We start from the raw sequence: 18691 nt of genomic DNA on the forward strand, positions 1-18691 counted from the left end.
TGAAGTGTTTGGTCTGTGTGGGCAACGCATGAATTGACCTTGAGATCAGAATTAAAGACTGGCACAGCTGCTTTGTGGGTTTTTAGTGACAAAGGGATTCAGAGTACATCTCTTTGTCTTGAGGTGATACATTATATTGATTAGTTGACTGGTTTACTGCTGTTTCAATGGACCAAGGCTATTGAAGGTGCTTTTTTGTGGGGCATCTAGATAACCAGTAAAGCATTGCAGCTTTAACCCAGGGCAAATGATGCTTCTTTGACAGCAGAAAGTGATGGGGAAAGCATCTCAAGCATGTGTGATATGGTTGCATGCACTGTTCATGATACATCCATCTATCCATCCATTCACCCAAGGTGTGCCACTTAATTTTCACCTTCATGAGATGAAAACACTCACAGGCAGCATGCATCATAATTACTTCAATGATCATTTTTGCCTATGACCCTGCACCCTTTTTATAACCTTGACATGGGCAATAATACTGAGACATCAAATTCGATCCAGCCTGGCGGGCATTTAAAGTATCCTTCCTTACTGTCATTCTCATGCGGGCAGAGGCCAGCCATTATGTTCACTCAGCCACTGCAAATTATACAGCCTTTATCAGATGATCTCCCCTCTTTCTCTTTTCACAACTCATGCGTGCACCCGACTCATAAAGATAAGCTGTGCGGTGTGATACTAACTCAGAATATTACATTGCCTGACAGCATTCCAGATTGGCTGTCTGTGTGTGTGTGTGTGTGTGTGTGTGTGTGTGTGTGTGTGTGTGTGTGTATGTGTCTGTACTTATGTGATGCATAAGCCAAAACATTGAAGGAATGATATACTGTGCAGATGAAGCAGATTTAAAAAAAAAAAAAAAAAAAAAATCATCCCTTCACTGTCCCCCCCTTTTACCCCCACACATTCTTTCTCCCTCATTCCACTGTCTTATCAGCCTTAGATTTTGGGTGCTATGAGAGTTTGCAGTATGACAATATGACACGCCCTTGCATGTCTCCAAAGTGCAGTTTAAATAATTTCTGTATTCTCATGTTAGCATTATCTTTGAAGAGATCCAGGGCGTCAGCATGTCAGGAATAAATACTTTATTTACAAGATAAGAGCAAAGACACAAACTTAACAAAACCTATAAAACTGACTTATTTTCTGCACAAACCCAACAGCGTTTTTGAGGATGATTGGATGGAAAACTATTCTGAAAAAGGAAGCAGACAGTATTAAGAGAGATATATAAGCAAGGGGAAGGTTTAAGGAGGAAGGTTGGATGGTGGACACGGCTTGTGTCTGTTCCCCCGCTGTTCTGCTTCTTCATCGTCCTCTGATGATGAGGATGACGAGGAAGAGGAGGATGAGCAGGAGGAGCTTGAGCTCTGAGTTGACTCTTCATCGCTCCCAGAGTTGTCAGAGTCATCATTGTCATCTTTGTCATCTTCATCATCCTCGTCATCATCATCATCATCATCATCATTACTTTGCTCTTCTTCTTGCTCTAATGAAAGAAGGCACAATGCAATGTTACAAGTGTGTCTGGGAATACAAAGAATAAGTGTGTATGTGTGTGTATGTATTAAAAATGTGATGTGCTCTCACCTTCCAGCAGCTTCTCCTGGATCAGTGGGAGAAACTGTCTGGCCTCAGGATTCTCCGGTTCATAGATGAGAACTGGAGAGGGGAGAGAGCAGATGTCGCTGACTCACTTCACGAGTGGCTGATTTATCAACTGACGGACTCACAGGTGATGAATGCAAAACACATACTCATCTGACACAGTTTGCTGGCCAGCTGAAAGTCTCCGTCCATCACAGCTCTGAGGAACTGAAACAATACATGCTCACTTAAGTTTGAAATACTCTCGTCAGAATATATTCAAACAGACCTTAAAATAAATCTATAAATAACCTTAAGCATGAAAAACAGAAATAAAATAAAAACTGGAAATTACAGAGCTCATTGCTGCCCTCAAAAATGTGTCATTCAAACCCACATTAACAGAGGTGTATTGGAAAGAATGATGAAGAAATCAGTACAAGACATCGACGAAAATTACCATGATAAACACTGTGACTTGTGTAAGTTATATTCCAATTTATGGCATACATATTTTGCTTCCTGTTATTTTTTGAAATCTGGACATATGAATAGCAGCTTAGGACATTCTCCTTATCTACAACAGTCACAATTCTGTAACTTGAACTGAAACTAAACGAAATAAAGCTTAAACAAAAAAGTGGAAAAATAAAAGTAAAGAAATCCTATCTGAAAAAACTGAAACTAAACTCTTATTTGAAAATGAAGTCAAAATTAAATTAACTGTCCCACTTCACTGAAGAATCACAGACAATAATTGTGCCCTTTACCTCAGCCATCAGCTGCAGTGGAGCCCCATGCCCTTCATCATCAGCATCCTCCTCCTCCTCAGTCTGCTCTTCCTCACCATGTGGCTCAGGTGGGGGGATGGGCTCCACTGGTGGAGGACCATGTGTCTTTCCACCTGTGAACCGCAGTCATCATCATCAACACCATCATCATCAGAATCGTACACAGGAAGCTCAAGCATTAGGGAAGTCCATGGTCAAGAAAAACTGTCAAGAGACAAAATGAGTGGCTTGCTTTTTTTTCATTCAAAACTGATGGAAAACTTGCAGATACCTTGGCAGACATTGTGCTGGAAGTCAAAAGACAAAAGCAGCATGATGGCGGCGCACACATAACTCAAGTGGAGCAGAACAGTCACTGAACTGTTTGCCGTGGTCATTTGGCTGCTACAGAATAAAATGGTGATTGTGGTTAGTTGCAATGGTGACAAAGCATGTCAGTAGAGACAAAGCGCGTCACACTAGCTTGAGAACTGATAAAATATGTTGTGCTGTGGCTGCTTATTGATGTAGTAATCAGTGTTGAAAGTTACCACCAATTGCTCCACCAATCCTCGATTCCCTTCCAGCAGTGAGGCAACAGAGATGGAGCACAAGGCGGCCATGCTCCACACGCCGCTGCTCGCTTGGACGCTGCTGCAAAACCGCTTATCTCAGCAAGTCAGCGACTTGTTGCAGGTCAGTTTATATTGAAGTTAGCCTGCTACAGTGGCCTCTTTGTAATGGCAAGGATACACATAAAAATAGTTGCCACTTCGACCGTCCTGCTATGCTGAGTTGAATGCTTCATTACATCAATAATGGGAAACTGAATGGGAAATCCTGTTCTACTCCATTGAAGTTCTGTGGTGGCATATGTGTGGTGCAGGAGCATCCCATGGACATCTACCTGTTACTGCTGAGTGTGACAGCCGCTGTGTCCGTGGGTCTTTCATCTTCACGTCTTCAACAGACACAGCAGCTTGTTTTTCAACCCTGAAATGATGTTTGAAGTTAGAAGACTGTACATGAGGGATGATTTATCGATCTCATCATGAAAACTCTGAGTACAGACCTTGGGATAATGTTGACAGATTGCTTGGGTGCAGACTCTGTGGGAGATGTAAAAAATCAAAGGAATCCAGTCACATTGCATCACTGAGGAGAACAATTTCTTCTTAAATCTTGTATATGGTATTCAGGGTAATATAATACTCATATGAATAACATTTATATCCAAGTATTACAATTACCCCTTCATTAAGCAGCCAAAAGAATATCAACACATTCACCAAGTCGCCAATGATAAGCAGAGCATAAAGCCACAACGTAACGTAATCCTAAGATGGTTCCAGACCTGTGAATGGCACATTCAGTTTAAATAGTGTTGTTTGATTCATGCGGGTCTGGTGTTGTTCAACTGAGATTTCTTGGTTAAAAACCCATCCAGGCCATTCAGCACCATTGTAGGGTGGGACAAACATTTTCTTGATGTAATGAAAATGTGCCAGAGCCCGAGGAATCATAGCATATTAGCCAATACTGAGTAACATGAGAAAATGGATTGATAAAATTATGGACGCTTCTATTGATGTTGTTTTGAATAAATTCAGACTAAAAACACTCAAAGAACATTGTGTGTTGAAGGAATTTTTACGAGGGGAAGATTTTTTATTTTTTTTTTTTGCATTCTGCCGAACAGATTTTGGAAAAATCTCTGTTGTTAACCTGACTTCAATTAATTGTTTGTTCAAATGTTTTTCATTGGCTTTTTTGGCAATACAGAGTTATGCATTTGTTATGACCCCTTTCACCAACATAATGATTTGGCACAAACGACACAAAGTGTCAACATTTACTTTTTTATAGATGGCTAAAATTGCTAGGTTAGGTTGATTTACAGTAGTGCTGTAAACTGGCTAAAGCAGCTATTGACTGAAAATTGGGTCGTAACAGGTAGACACATCGGTCACTAGTGATCGGTTAGTGGGATTCAAAAATCCCTCCACTTACAGAAATCGGCTAACACGGGAATGGTCATTCAATCTGTAAATCAGGCTAGAGAAACCCACCCCAAGATATGAGACAGCACCAATTTATAATGTTGAGTGCACTCCAGAAGTTATTCTGTGGGGAAGTGTTGCAAGTTCCTGTTTGGGCACAACACTTTTCCCTCAACCTGCCTCATCTACTTCCACGTCGCACATTTCCAAGAATTATCTTTGAGCATACACTTGCAGTGATGATACAGTGCAGCAAGGTTTTCCCATATAGAGAAAATAAAACCCCTTACATAAAATACAGCATGTTTTCTGACTGCACTGCATTCTGGTCTACTAGTGGAGAAATATGTATCTCTTCCACTTACTGGATTTCTCAGTGGCACTTTTGAATATCGGCACAAAATGGTTAATATGAAAGGTGTTCACAAGAGTGACAATGTCAGGCAAAGCTTGCACTGTAATTAAGTATAAGCATATGACTCATATCTAAGTGTTACTATGTTCAGCACACTTGTCTATAGGCTACCCACTAGAACTGGTTAGAGCTGGTTTCATGAGCATGAGAAGTGGAACTATTGTTCCACTGCTCATGTCTTTTTTCTTCATTTTCTATTGTATGTTGCCCTTTACTTCCTTGAAGATAGCAGTAGTCCAGCGGCTACGCGCAATATTTTGATGGAATCGTGCACTGTATGATACAAGCATGAAATTTGACACACTGCTAGAGCATGCCCTAAGGATCATTTTTGGCTATAGGGCCATTGCAAATTTGTTCTGTGGTAACCGTGGCAACCATGTTTCCAAAATGGCTGCCATCTGCTGTGATTTTACCTGTAACTCAGGTTCTAGACCACCTAGGATCTTGATCCTGGTGGCTAATCCTACTTTTTCAAGGATGAGAAATACAGTGGTACTATTTACAACATGCTAGCAACTACCTAACTACATATTTCTGGCATTCAGTTAATTAAATAACAGTAAAAACCATCAAAATATGTATTTCGGTAGAGTATACTGTACATGCTTTCTAAGATATAGACAGATATGCCATGAAATGCATGTGTGTTATGGCAATGGCCCAAGTGGAACTCTACAGCAGTACAGAGACAGGATACCATTTAGCCTCAAGGCATTTTTAATAAAGCCAGCGGAGGAGGTCGCGACATGCCAGGCTTGCTTCTGGTAGTGTGGTCCAGTGAACTTCCCATCCATCAATCGTTCTACCTTTTTGGGTGAACAGCTGCTTCCGTGATTCCTGGCTGCTAGTGCGGTCATTCAGCAATACCACAAATCACTCAAGAGGCTCCATCCAGTCATCTACGGCGTCTGGTGTGGTAGCCAAGGCACAGAAGGCACAAATAACATCACTGAAGTTCTTCCATGTATCCCATGTCATCTTCTTGCCCCTGCCTCCAAATGATGACACAGTGTCAAAACCAGTAAAGGCAAGCAGCATGATGAGTGCTGATTACCTGTTTCTCAGTAGCAAGGGATGTAACACAAGTTGCCAGGAAGGAGAACAGCTCAGCTTTGTTCTCATCAATACGTAGATACTCCGGCCAATTTCCAGGAATGGCACTGGATGGCTCAATGCATCAACAAATTCCCTTCCCTCTCTTGCTGCATGTTTCAGCCTTCAGCGTTTCTGGTTAACCAGACAATACCCCACAAGTCTCAACAAGAAAATATCATCCCTGAAGAATCACTGTTCCTTGTTCTCAAGGCTCTACATTGAATCACAGACATATGATGGAAATCTGGATGAATTCTTTGAGCATGAAAACCAGGCATGCCCACCAGCACTGTCACAAATGGGCAAGCTGAGAACTGTTACCAAGTCGGACTTGATGGGCTGTTTGATGGACCTGGTTCCTTCACATGAAAATGCATCCATTCCCACTGTCCAGGTCATCATTCCTGATGAGGCTACTATCATAAACATGCTGCGACCTGGTGCTGCAAAGACATTTTCAGATTATGCACAGCAACTGTTCTTGCCATACATCCAGTCTCAGCTGGGGCATGTCTGCAGAGTCGATGTTGTGTGGGATGAATATCTCCCTGAAAGGCTGAAGGCTGAAACACACAGCAACAGAGGAAAGGGAATTTGTCGACGTGTTGAGCCATCCAGTGCCATTCCTGGAAACTGGCCGGAGTATCTACGTATCGATGAGAACAAAGCTGAGCTGTTCTCCTTCCTGGCAACTTGTGTTACATCCCTTGCTACTGAGAAACAGGTAATCAGCACTCATCATGCTGCTTGCCTTCACTGGTTTTGACACTGTGTCATTATTTGAAGGCAGGGGCAAGAAGATGACATGGGATACATGGAAGAACTTCAGTGATGTGACTCGTGCCTTCTGTGCCTTGGCTACAATACCAGACGCCGTAGATGACTGTATGGAGCCTCTTGAGTGATTTGTGGTATTGCTGAATGACCGCACTAGCAGCCAGGAATCACGGAAGCAGCTGTTCACCCAAAAAGGTAGAATGATTGATTGACTCCCCCCCAACACAAGCAGCATACATACATACAAAGAGTGCAGCCTACCAAGCTGGTCACTGCTGGGGACAGGCCATGGTTGCAGTCCCTGAACTCCCCTCCCCCAGGTGACTGGGGGTGGAAGAGGAAGGACACAGAATGAATGAATGAATGAATGAATGAATAATTTAACCTACTTTTTTACACCTGTAAAATGTGTCATGTGACAACAAAGTTGATTCTGATTCTGACAGGTGGATGGGAAGTTCACTGGACCACACTACCAGAAGCAAGCCTGGCATGTCGCGACCTCCTCCGCTGGCTTTATTAAAAATGCCTTGAGGCTAAATGGTATCCTGTCTCTGTACTGCTGTAGAGTTCCACTTGGGCCATTGCCATAACACACATGCATTTCATGGCATATCTGTCAACATCTTAGAAAACATGTACAGTATACTCTACCGGAATACATATTTTAATGGTTTTTACTGTTATTTAATTAACTGAATGCCAGAAATATGTAGTTAGGTAGTTGCTAGCATGTTGTAAATAGTACCACTGTATTCCTCATCCTTGAAAAAGTAGGATTAGCCACCAGGATCAAGATCCCAGGTGGTCTAGAACCTGAGTTACAGGTAAAATCACAGCAGAGGCAACCATTTTGGAAAAATGGTTGCCATGGTTACCACGGGACAAATCTGCGATGGCCCTATAGCCAAAAATGATCCTTAGGGCATGCTCTAACAGTGTGCCAAATTTCATGCTTGTATCGTAAAGTGCACGATCCGCTGGACTACAGGCAGACTTTGCTGTGTGCTCATCTTTTCATTATCATGCAAATAAAGCTGCTTCAGTAAGACATTACAACCAGACTTTGATCTGATTCTTAACTTTATTCAACACTGAATATAGAGAACCTCTTGCTCTTTGATTCTGAGGAACTGGCACCAAAACCTGATGTTTTAAAAATGTTAACTTGTTAACTTTCATTGTAGCTGACCAGCTGTCCAAAGGAATAAAAAGAATCTAACAACAGAATAAGCTAAGGAATTCCAGGTAGACCACCACTTGATGTTTTTAAGAATGCTAAAATATTCTAAGGTTGATTTTTCCCATAAGCAGCCACAACAGCAAGTACAGTGTTATGTATCAGCTGTCGGTGTTTCATTGTGAGTGGTTAGCATCATGGATTAGCTGATTGCGGTCTGAACTGATGAAGCCTAATGATGTTAGATCAGCGGTTCTCAATCTGGGGTCCAGGGACCTCCAGGAGTCCACGAGGGTGTTCCAATGGGTCACCAGAAAAATGGAGAATATTTTAGTTTCATTATTTCATTGACTAGAATTTAGCCCAATGAGAGAGCATACAAGAATGACTATTCATAGGCTATTCCTAGGTTTCACACTCTTCACTGATAATCTGACAGCTACGGAATAATTTAATTTTATTAGATGGGGATTGCTGAGACCATAACTAGCCAAATGCCAGACTGCGGCCTGATGTGGATGAGAACCACTGTGTCAGATTATTACAATGATCTAATTTCGATATTGATACCTTTTAAATGCAGCACGTCACCTCTGACAAATCCAGACTCCTGTCTCTCCTATGAAGAGATGATCAGTATGAGATAAACTGTTGTGATGCAAATAGTTACAATGACACAAAATTACATGGCTCTAACCGAGTAATTTGATCTGAATCCAGTTGCCTTATTCAGAACACCCACCTGTACAGAATAAGATGAAGGAAGTGTCCTCCTGGGTTAAAAAAAAAAAAAAAAAATGAATACACAGGATGAGCTTATGCTATGGCAGATCATGCCATACAAACATATCTTTACTAAAATAGGAGTTTTCTTACCGAAGTTTATCAGCGACAGTCTTTCTCCCCACAGTGCCTAGAAAAGAATTACAATATCAGCTAATAATGCTAATAATCAATTAAGGTGGAAGCTATAACTCAAGTAAAATATTCTGTCTGACTTCAGTGAGAGGAAAAGGGACATTCCTCTTAATGCAATTCTGTGATCAGTGTTTTTTATATTATCTTTCTCTTACCGTCAGACTTGTGGGTCTCTGCATGCACGGTGGTCACCTCTAAAGCCAGCTGCAGGAAGGTGCAGATGTAGAAAAACAAATTATTTATTCAGTTTGAACGGGATGTTAAAACTGAAAGTAGCAGTCGTATAACAGTCAACGATAAATGTGTGATATCATATAGGCTAACTGTAATGCTCTGTAAAAACAGTGCAACAGAGGCAACCTTACATTACGTAAATGATAGTTCACCTACTCAAGAAAACAAACTTCTATTTTTATAGTGTTTAGTCTGACTTACCTGTTTCTGTGAAGCCTTGGAGGATTTTCCCACACATTGTAACCTGGTCAAATTATTAGAGCAGTTTAAATCATGTCTGCCTTAAATTAATTAACCTAGCCCTAACATAAATCAATGCAATATTCCTAAACAGGAGCTACAGGAGGGTCTGTGGTAGTCAATAGTGTATTAATAGTACTTAGTTAGTATAAATAGCCTACTTTGTGGTATTTACTATAGCATTACTATCGTATTCCTAAAATATTCCTTGCAGTATGTTAGCCTTGTAAAATATTTTAGGATTATTAAGGGCCATTTTTTTTCATGATTTTGAATGACTGAGGCATATTGCAACGGTAAGAGTGTTTTAAAATATTAGCGTCGTTAGCTGTCAGGTAACTAACGCTAATAAGTTTAACAGTTTGTGTTAATAACCTCTGTACTCGTGTCTCACCTGCTCATGGAGGAAGACGAAATGTAGCCGAGGTAATAGCGACTGTAAAATATAAAACTGTAATTAAAAAGTGAAACACGTCTTGTAGTTTTGACAGGGTCTTTGTCGTTTAGCTGGTACTTAATGACAGCCACCTCAAGTGTTTAACCGTCGAGTGACCTGAGCACAAACCAAACTTTTGTTTCCATAGCGACGGTGCCCCTTCCGGGTTAAAGCTACCTTCGGGTGCTATCGGAAATGCCAAAACTGGTTGCAAACCCTGAAATGAGCAAACACTTTGTTTATTTTTAACACTTGGGGGGAAAATCTACATTCATAAGATTTAGTGGACTGACTCCAAGCCTTTTTGGAATATGACAACCATAGAAATGAATTTAAATTTCTGTGATGGCAACACAACTGATAAAATAAATAAAGATGTGAAAAGATGCAGCATATTTGCTAAATATAGCATGTGGTAATTTATTTGTATTTTTGTATTTTCTCTCTTACCCTGAGTTTCTCTTTATGTTTTATGATACAGGCCTACATGTTGTGGCGCTAATGATAACAACAACAACAACAACAACAACAATAATTATTATTCCTATTATTATTATTATTATCAGTAGTAGTAGTAGTAGTAGTAGTAGTAGTAGTAGTAGTAGTAGTAGCAATCATAGTGATATTAAAAGGAAAAAAGTAAGTGAAGTTTGGAAGATGGTAGCCAAGCTGTCTATATGTGGTATTTAGGGGATATAGATCATTAAGGCTTTGTAATCCAGAGGTAAAAGGGATGTATCTTATATGTAAATTGCATGCCACTATCAACAGCAAATCCTCCACTAACAGTTCTCTCCTTTGTTTTGTGGGAGCAGCAGAAAATGAGCTCTACGCCGTTTGATCATGTTCAATTAAACAACCCACTTTAACATCTGAACTCGAAAACGCTGTAGGTTACGAGCTGCCCTTGAAGTGGAACAGGGCCTTGTCATGTGCTCGTTTGGTGGCCCCCTGTCTGTCTCACACAGAGCTGTGTCTGCCCACCTTCCCTGTCAGCCATATTTCATCTAATAAGTAGCTGTAACTGCTACATTAGCTGTGCACACATTGAGAGAGCGGCCCTCAGTCTTGAATCAGTGTGTGTGTATGTGTGTGTGTGTGTGTGTGTGTGTGTGTGTGTGTGTGTGTGTGCACTTTCCGAGGTTCAGGTCTCCTTCTCACCACTTGGCCGTGTGTTTTCACGGTTGTCTTGTAACTTAAGTAGATATAAACTGCCAGTCTGACAGGCCAGGCGCTCACACACACACACACACACACACACACACACACACACACACACACGCTTCTCACAGTGACTGAATTAACACATGATTGACAGGCTTGTTCATTTCCTGAGTTTGAGAGAGCGTTTAGAAAAAGGTGTTGTTATTTTGGACTGTTAAATAGCCCTCTCCTCTGTCCCCTCTGTCTCTCTCTCACACACAGGCACACACATCAATTAGGCAGTGCAATGAGGTTGCTCGGACTGAGTGCTCCCTTGGGATCCACCCCGTGCACACACTGACATGCCACTGAACCATGTGTGTGTGAGTGCATGTGTGTGTGTGTGTGTGTTTTCTTGGGTGTGAAAAGCAGAAAGGAGAGAATCAATCTTGTCAAGAGGAAAGTTTGCCTTGTCACCGCGGCTGCAAATGAGAAAGAGAAGAGGAGAGGTGGAATTCACAATCTCTCCATTCAAACAGGCAGCAGATCAACCCAACAAACATCAAATTAAGAGGCAGATGTCATCACTTTTGAGATTAGAAATAAGATCACCTGTCAAACGACGACAGGTGATGCCTCTCCTGCGTGTTTTTCAAATTGCACCTGACAACCAGCTGCTCGGATTCCCTGTGCAGATTTAAAATTGTCTCCGTAGGAGTCCGGCTGCTTCCCCCATCATCTCAGTGCGTATTTGAGTGCTCGGTGTGAAAAGATATGTACAGTCGGTCATGACTGCCTGTCTCTGCAGACGGTCCCTGCTGTTGCCATGGAACCGATTTCCAGCAGATCGCGGTGTCACAATGAAGCCACGCTCTGTCAGCTGTGTGGCGAGTGCTCCTTCATGCACACCATTACTTTGTAATTGAGGTGTTCCATGTGTTCTTTGTTCTCTGTGATGGTGCAACTAAACTTCATGCTGACTTTTGGACAACAGCCGACCTGTCTCACTCTCCTGCAAGTCGGTACGGTTGCCTCATACGCATCGCGCTGTTTTGCTGCTAAGTTTGGCTGCTGATATTGGATAATTCTGCAGAAATTTACTGAAAGGTCCGAGTTCCCAGCTGAAGTGAACACAGCATTGGCAGCATTGAGTTAGCAGCTGAATGGGTGTGGATGTACACAAGGCGATGTATTATCATAAAAACCAAATAAAACTAGTAAGAGAGTGCAGTTTGCATATTTGGTGAGTTTCCCATCTTATTTTTATTTTTATTTATTTATTTATTTTTTGCAGCTCCAAAAGAGTGCCCTGTTGTGCTGCTTCAGTCTAGAAAGAAGCTGCAGAGTGGTTTGTTTCTCCTCACTAAAGCTAGCAGTGAAGATGTGCTATGTATGGTGATAGATGATAGGAAGCAACATTTTAATACGACCTAAGCTGAAAAATAAACCAAACCCATATTTTAATGTATGCACATTATATCACTTGTCAATATGTCAAGATCTATGCAATGTATTTAAAACAAATTCCTGAAAAAAATGCCTGAGCATCACATAACTGAGAAGTCTTCTCAGTCCCCTGTGACTCCTCAGTTAGACAGGTTACTCTGGATTTGTTGTATTCATTAAATTTGCTTTCTGTTTACTCTTCATGCCTTCTCTTGCAAAACTGAATTCCCATTCATTTCTCACAGCGTCGGGGGTTCAAGGATTGCAGGCAGGCATATGCCACCACAGTTTTCTAAAAACAAAACTCATGGAGAATACACAATTCAGCCAAGTTCAAGTTTTCAGCGAGTTTATTATTAAACAACACAAAGCATTCATCAGGCAACATCATGTCTTGAGTGTGCAGATATTCATCTATTTTCTGGACATACAGATCCATGGAAAACTCTTATTCACTGATATGGTTGATTTTGAAAACCCATGTAGAGCTCATGAATATCTAAAACAGATATATGGAGTAGCTGCTGACAAACTACCGCCTGTATTTGAACTATGTAACTTGACTCACTCATGTAAGATCCTATTTTGCTGCAATTTAGCCGACGGGCGCCTCGATGTCAAACACCGAACGCCAAGGTGGAATGTGCCCTGCCAAAGGTGCTCTGACACTGTCACCTTGTTTTAATCGAGACCCCCTCCACTGCCCCCCAACAACAGACGGCTAGATAAAGCTCCGAGGTCATAAATAAACAGTTCACACACACACACACAGCACTCACACACACATACAACACACATCAGGCACACACAGGAACACCTGTCATAGAAGGTTGATGGGAAAATATATTCCACACAGACGACATGATAACAGAATCATTTCACACTCCAGTGATCCTGCCCGCAGCCTTTTTGTGTGCATGTCCGCCTGTGTGTGTGTGTGTGTGTGTGTGTGTGCACCTGCATGCATATCTATTAGGACGCTGGCGGGTATTCACTGTATCTGCCTTGAGAGACTCCGTGTCTCACAAATTTTCCATGCGCTGGGCCCTGGAGCCATCTTGACGGAGAGCATAAACAGAGAGCACAGGCAAGGAAAAGGGGTAGGAGGGAGCATCACAATCCTTTATGACATCACAGTGTGTAACTCCAGGCAACGTGCCGCTGTGACGGAACACCACGGAACATACTGTTCCCATAGTAACATCATTAGCGGGGATCTGTGTTAACATAACGAAGCCACATCATGCTGTCATAATGACTTCATCTGTAGGTGTCAGTGCAGGAGTGCGCCTCCTATCCCGCCCGTATGCATGTGCGGCGCGTGCATGTTTGCATCAGCGTGTCCTCGGGCATGCATGTTTATGAAGCATCTGTGCAGGTCTATCACTGTGATGTGGTGTATGACTATCCATCCTCACGCCTCACAGCCTCTGGCAGACTGAAGGCTAATCATAAATGCAAATTGCAATCAGAGGAGCAGATTGGAGATGGAGAGGATAATTGCTCCATTATGGCTGTGTGTGCAGGTGTGTGTATGTGTGTGTGTGCATGTGAATGTTTCTTGTATAACAGAGAGGGAGAGACAGAGAGTGTGTGAATGAGAGAGAGTTACCAAATGCCTCATGCTTACATCACAAACAGGCTACATAACTGTACGAGTGAGGGCATTACAGGTATTGATTTCATTTTGGACAAAATCCAACTCTACTCTGTTCCAGCATGAAGGCCGGATAAGGTTAATGAGTGTCTGTGATGTAACTCTGCCAAAGAGCTGCATCACGGACGAAAACAAACAAAATAAAAGAGGAAACATCTGGATCACAGGCCCTTGAAATGTAAAACTGTGTGAATATTTTTGCATTATGTTGGTATTTTCAAGGTTGTCGGGGTGTAAAAGATGAATAGCTGAGCTGCTGAGTGCTTCAAAAACTACTGGTGTGATTTTTTTTTTTTTTTTTTTACTTCAGAATTACCAATTAGAGTAGAATTGGAGTTATTGTAGTTTCCATGAGGGAAAAGTTCACAGGGACCCCCATTTTCACATCAAGGGACCCTGGCTTTAAACGGGATTCACTTAATTTGTCAGGTGTTACTGTGGTTATTATGCAAGTAGTTTCTCTTTCTTCTTCTTCTTTCCCTCTCTCCCTGGAGATAATTGTTGATTTCTGTGTGAGTGCATGTTGTTCAGACACACATTTTGACGTGACACATTCGCTTATTGTGTTTTGTACTTTCGTCTATTAAATCGGCACTCCTGTTTGTGTCCTTGCAACACGAGCCGACGGGTTTCACTGCTAATCTGAATGTTATTACAGATGTGTTGTGTTTAATGTGAAATCTATTACAGTGAATGACTTCAGCCTCTGGTCACTTTCCAGTTGCGTGTGTGTGTGTGCGTGTGTGTGCATTTGTTAAAGCCTGTGTGTCATCACCGTCATCATCATAATCATCATCATCTTTGGCTTCCTAAGTACTTTCTCACTGACTCCTTCCATTTTTCTGCCCCACAGTTCATTGATGTGGCCAACCCATCTGTCTCTCTTTCAGCCCATTCATCATTTCCCTGCTCATCAGCTCCTCTCTTTATCTCTTCATTTTCTCTCTCACTCCATCTCTGTCTCTCCCTCACTCATCACTTCTTTCACGGCTTTTCGTTCCATCCATCTGCTTCCCTCTTTTGCCTCATTCTCGCTTCGTTTTCCACCTCTATTGCTTCTGCTGGGCGTCCATCCATACAGAGAGACATTTACATGAATGAGCCTGTAATGTGTGTGGAGACACTGAGCACACAGCATGGGATCATTTCATCTAATGAATCAACGGGGGACCGAGTTCGCCAAACAGCACTGAGGGAAGTTTTATTCATGAGGCCAGAGGACAAAAAACAACAAACTAATCAATTAAGATTGTGAAAACATTTCTCTTTTAATTGCAAAAGAGATAAAAGAAAATCTGAAGAGTGAGTGGCAATCCAACAGCCAGACGAAGACACTCTGCATTTAACACAGCATAGCAGCCCACAATGAAATACAGTATACACATAGGAGTTTGCCATTACACACATTTTCATAGATGGACACACATGTTTAACATACATTACAAACAGGCGCGATTGCTCCTCACGACTCTGTAGTCGTGGTCTGTCGTGGGTGTATAAGGGACGGAGACGTTTTCCTCGGCTGATAAGGACGGAAAAATTGTCTCTCTCATCTCTCTCACACACCCAGTCTCCTTTTTCCGCCTCATCGTCCTGGTTCCACTGGAAAATAGCTGGGCTCCTCCGGATTAGGTGTTTAGGGATTGCAAAGTGATCCCATTTTGTGTTAACCAGTTACTTTTTATGGTGGTACGATCCACAGGAAAAGTATGCAAACACTTTTACAGAGTTGTACCTGATACACCTGATACTGGTCTGATGATCTCCCGTCTCATTTCAGTCTCGCTACTGATCAAACCCCTCAAACCATTTCAAAACAATCGATAGATTGGTTTCAACATGCCTAGTGAAATATGTTAAAAATGTCAAAGACTATGGTAACAATTAGCCGGCATCACCCTATTGTGCATAGAGCCTATATATTGTATGTGCTGCAAATATATATAGTTTATATGACTATGTCTGTAACTTACATAATAATATTTCTCTGGTACAGGGGTATATTGTGTTCATATAGTGTTAAAAAATTATGATAGTAAAACGCGGTTAACCATAAAAAGACACACTCACAGCGTCCTAAAGTATGACAGAGACCTTTGAATGACCTTTCAAATTTTGGTTTAAGGGCTTAAAGGTGTTGGAGATGGGTGTCAGAGGGCAGAATGCTTCATGAACCGTCAGAGATGCACAGCGCTGCATGGTTTTATGCCGCTCTGTCTTTAGGGAGAATTCACTGAGTAAATGTGAGAACATGTGAAAGCGGACAGTCTTTCCCTCTGCCTTTCTCACTCTCCCTCTCGCCCTGTCACACACATGAAGACTGGGGAGTGCGGGCACATGCATGCACACACACACACATATATATACACATACACACAGATATGCAGCTGTAAAGAAAATATAAGGGATTGAAGCGAGATATGGCCACCAGTGTAAGTCGAAAATGCCACCAACTTTACAAGTCATAACTCAATTTCAACTTCAAAAAACTCCAAACTGAAGGAATCTGTGGTGACATTTTTTTTTTTTTTTTTTTTTGGTTTAAGTGAGAAATGGAAAAATAGAGTCTGAGATAATGCTCCCATGGACATTTATCAGCATACCACCGTGTGAGCCCTTCTTCAGACATTTTCAGACATATTTTTCCATTTTTCACATTTTCTTTCGTCCAGCACCTAGTACTTATCATTTAGATGTGCATGCTTTTGTAAACCTTGGGCTTGGTTTAAGTGAAAACCTTTAGATTCTCCTGACAGAAAATGTAAAATAAGCACATAATTTGTCGTTGAGAGTTGCTGTTGATGAGAATCACGTAGACTCAACCACCAAATTCTGCACTTATTCAACCTTGTTATTGCTTGATTTTCACTTTTTTTGTCATAATTGCAATTTACATTTTTAAGTTACAGTTTCAACTAGTAAAAATATAATCTTATATGGCTTTAATTGGACTCTATACTAGTGAAAGCTGAATTTAAGAAAAGAAACAATGGAATTCCATATTAGTGAATAGTGACATATGACTAGTGAATATTACATCATAGACATGTCACACTGGAGTTATGACCAGTCATTGTTGCTGTATGGCCAGTAAAAAATAGCAGAGATGCTGAGTTTGAATTTCTAATTTCAAAGACAGGGGTCAATTCCTGCACACACATTTTCACCACTGCATTGATTTATTTCAGGGAGGGAACCTTTCTGAAGGTTTCTTTCTCTTGTAACCGAAATGTCAACCAACTTCGGGGACTTTGATGCCTGGCACTGCACAAGAGACGAAGCAAGTGGGGTGCATGTTGCCCTCTGCTCATCTTGAATTACAATTTCTACTCCTAAAAATGCCATTGCCTGTGTGTTTATTTAGATTTTACTCGGGTCATTTTGCATTTTAGGCTTTAATGCCTTGCTATTAGATAGGTGACGGAATCAAGAAGAAGGAAACCCTATATACTCTACTGGAGGCCACACACACACACACACACACACACACACACACACACACACATACACACACAAGCGCAGACTGTTAGAAAGTCAAAATGTGTCTCCACCATGCCATCACTCACCAGTCCCGATATATGGGGTGACAGGGGAGAGGCCAAGGTGACACCTCAAGGAGCAAAACACGCCCTCTCTCCACTCTCTCTCTGTCCACAGTGTGACTGAGCGATGAGGTCATTTGATTGACATCTCAGCCGGCCATTTGAAACCACCCGGAGGAGAAAGAAAGAGGGGCCGCGGCGGCAACAGCTCGGCCACATCTCCAGATGCATCATGGCGTGTGGTGTGTGTCCGTGTGTGTGTGTGTGTGTGCTCAGGGTGGGGGATTATAAAGATTTATTTCACAGGCTCTCCAGCAGCACTGGCATGATTATGATACCATAACACAGAGTGCCATAAAGAAAACGCTGTCAGCTAAATGAAGAGGGGAGTGTTGAAATGTGCCCGCCATTATGTGATCAATCATACCTGTCAAAGCGCGTGGCCCTCGATCAAGAAAGCTGTCACTGTCAACTGTTGCCCGTCTCTCTCCCACTCCCCGTCTACCGCTCGCTTTCTCTCCTGTCTTTTATTTTTGGAGGCTTTCAGGCTCTGTGTTTGTTTGTGTGTTTGTGTGTGTGTGTGTGAGTTTCTGGGTCATTTTGCCTCCGTTCCCCCCGGCGGCCATAAGTCTTCCACTGACAATACCTCATGTGAGCGCTGATAAGAGGTGAGGAATTATCAAACACGCCCGGCCACATGCTAGCTGAGATCACACACACACACACGCACACACACACACCCTCTAATATTTCACAGGAAGGAAGAAAGGGGAACATGCATCATTCTGACGGAGCGAGAATGGAGAGAGACATCCCTCCGTTATCTCCACACACACACGCACTGTCAGAGATTTATAGTACAAGGCTTTAATGGTGGCCTCGCACCTCTCTGTCTCTCTCCTCCCATGTGTCTACCACTCTCCTCTTTTACACAGACACACAAACACACATCCATCCGTCATTCGCCTTCTTCTCTTCCTTTTCTTTCTCTCTCATTCCTCCCTGCACCTCCACCTTTCCTTCTCTCGCCTTCTCGTTTTTTTTTCCCACTGTCTTCTCTTCCCTCAGACAGCTCCCTCCTTCTCTCCCATCTCTCAGTCCATTGAAAGTACAGTACATATGAAGATGTCAGTGCGTGGCCTGTTTCAGAGAGGAGGGAGAAGGGGGAGGAGATTTCGGAGGAGAAGTGTGCACGCTGTCAGGCAAAGAGGAGGTAAAAGGAGGAGGAGGAGGCGGGTT

At 42.1% G+C, this 18691-nt stretch overlaps 1 protein-coding gene across 1 annotated transcript; it reads right to left on the reverse strand.

The window, feature by feature from the left end:
- Positions 1–1124: 1124 nt before the first annotated feature.
- Positions 1125–9756, reverse strand: erich2 (glutamate-rich 2). The gene is made up of 12 exons (XM_030075000.1): positions 9623–9756; positions 9190–9232; positions 8910–8958; positions 8713–8749; positions 8579–8609; positions 8407–8455; positions 3439–3475; positions 3274–3359; positions 2367–2500; positions 1767–1824; positions 1600–1671; positions 1125–1498 (listed from the first exon to the last, which is right to left on the reverse strand). The coding sequence occupies exons 1-12, from the start codon at positions 9628–9630 to the stop codon at positions 1257–1259; spliced, it is 846 nt and encodes a 281-aa protein (XP_029930860.1). The 5' UTR covers positions 9631–9756; the 3' UTR covers positions 1125–1256.
- Between the last annotated feature and the right edge of the window lie 8935 nt (positions 9757–18691).

This window comes from Myripristis murdjan, chromosome 17 (assembly GCF_902150065.1).
Source record: "Myripristis murdjan chromosome 17, fMyrMur1.1, whole genome shotgun sequence".
Classification (NCBI taxonomy): Eukaryota; Metazoa; Chordata; class Actinopteri; order Holocentriformes; family Holocentridae; genus Myripristis; species Myripristis murdjan.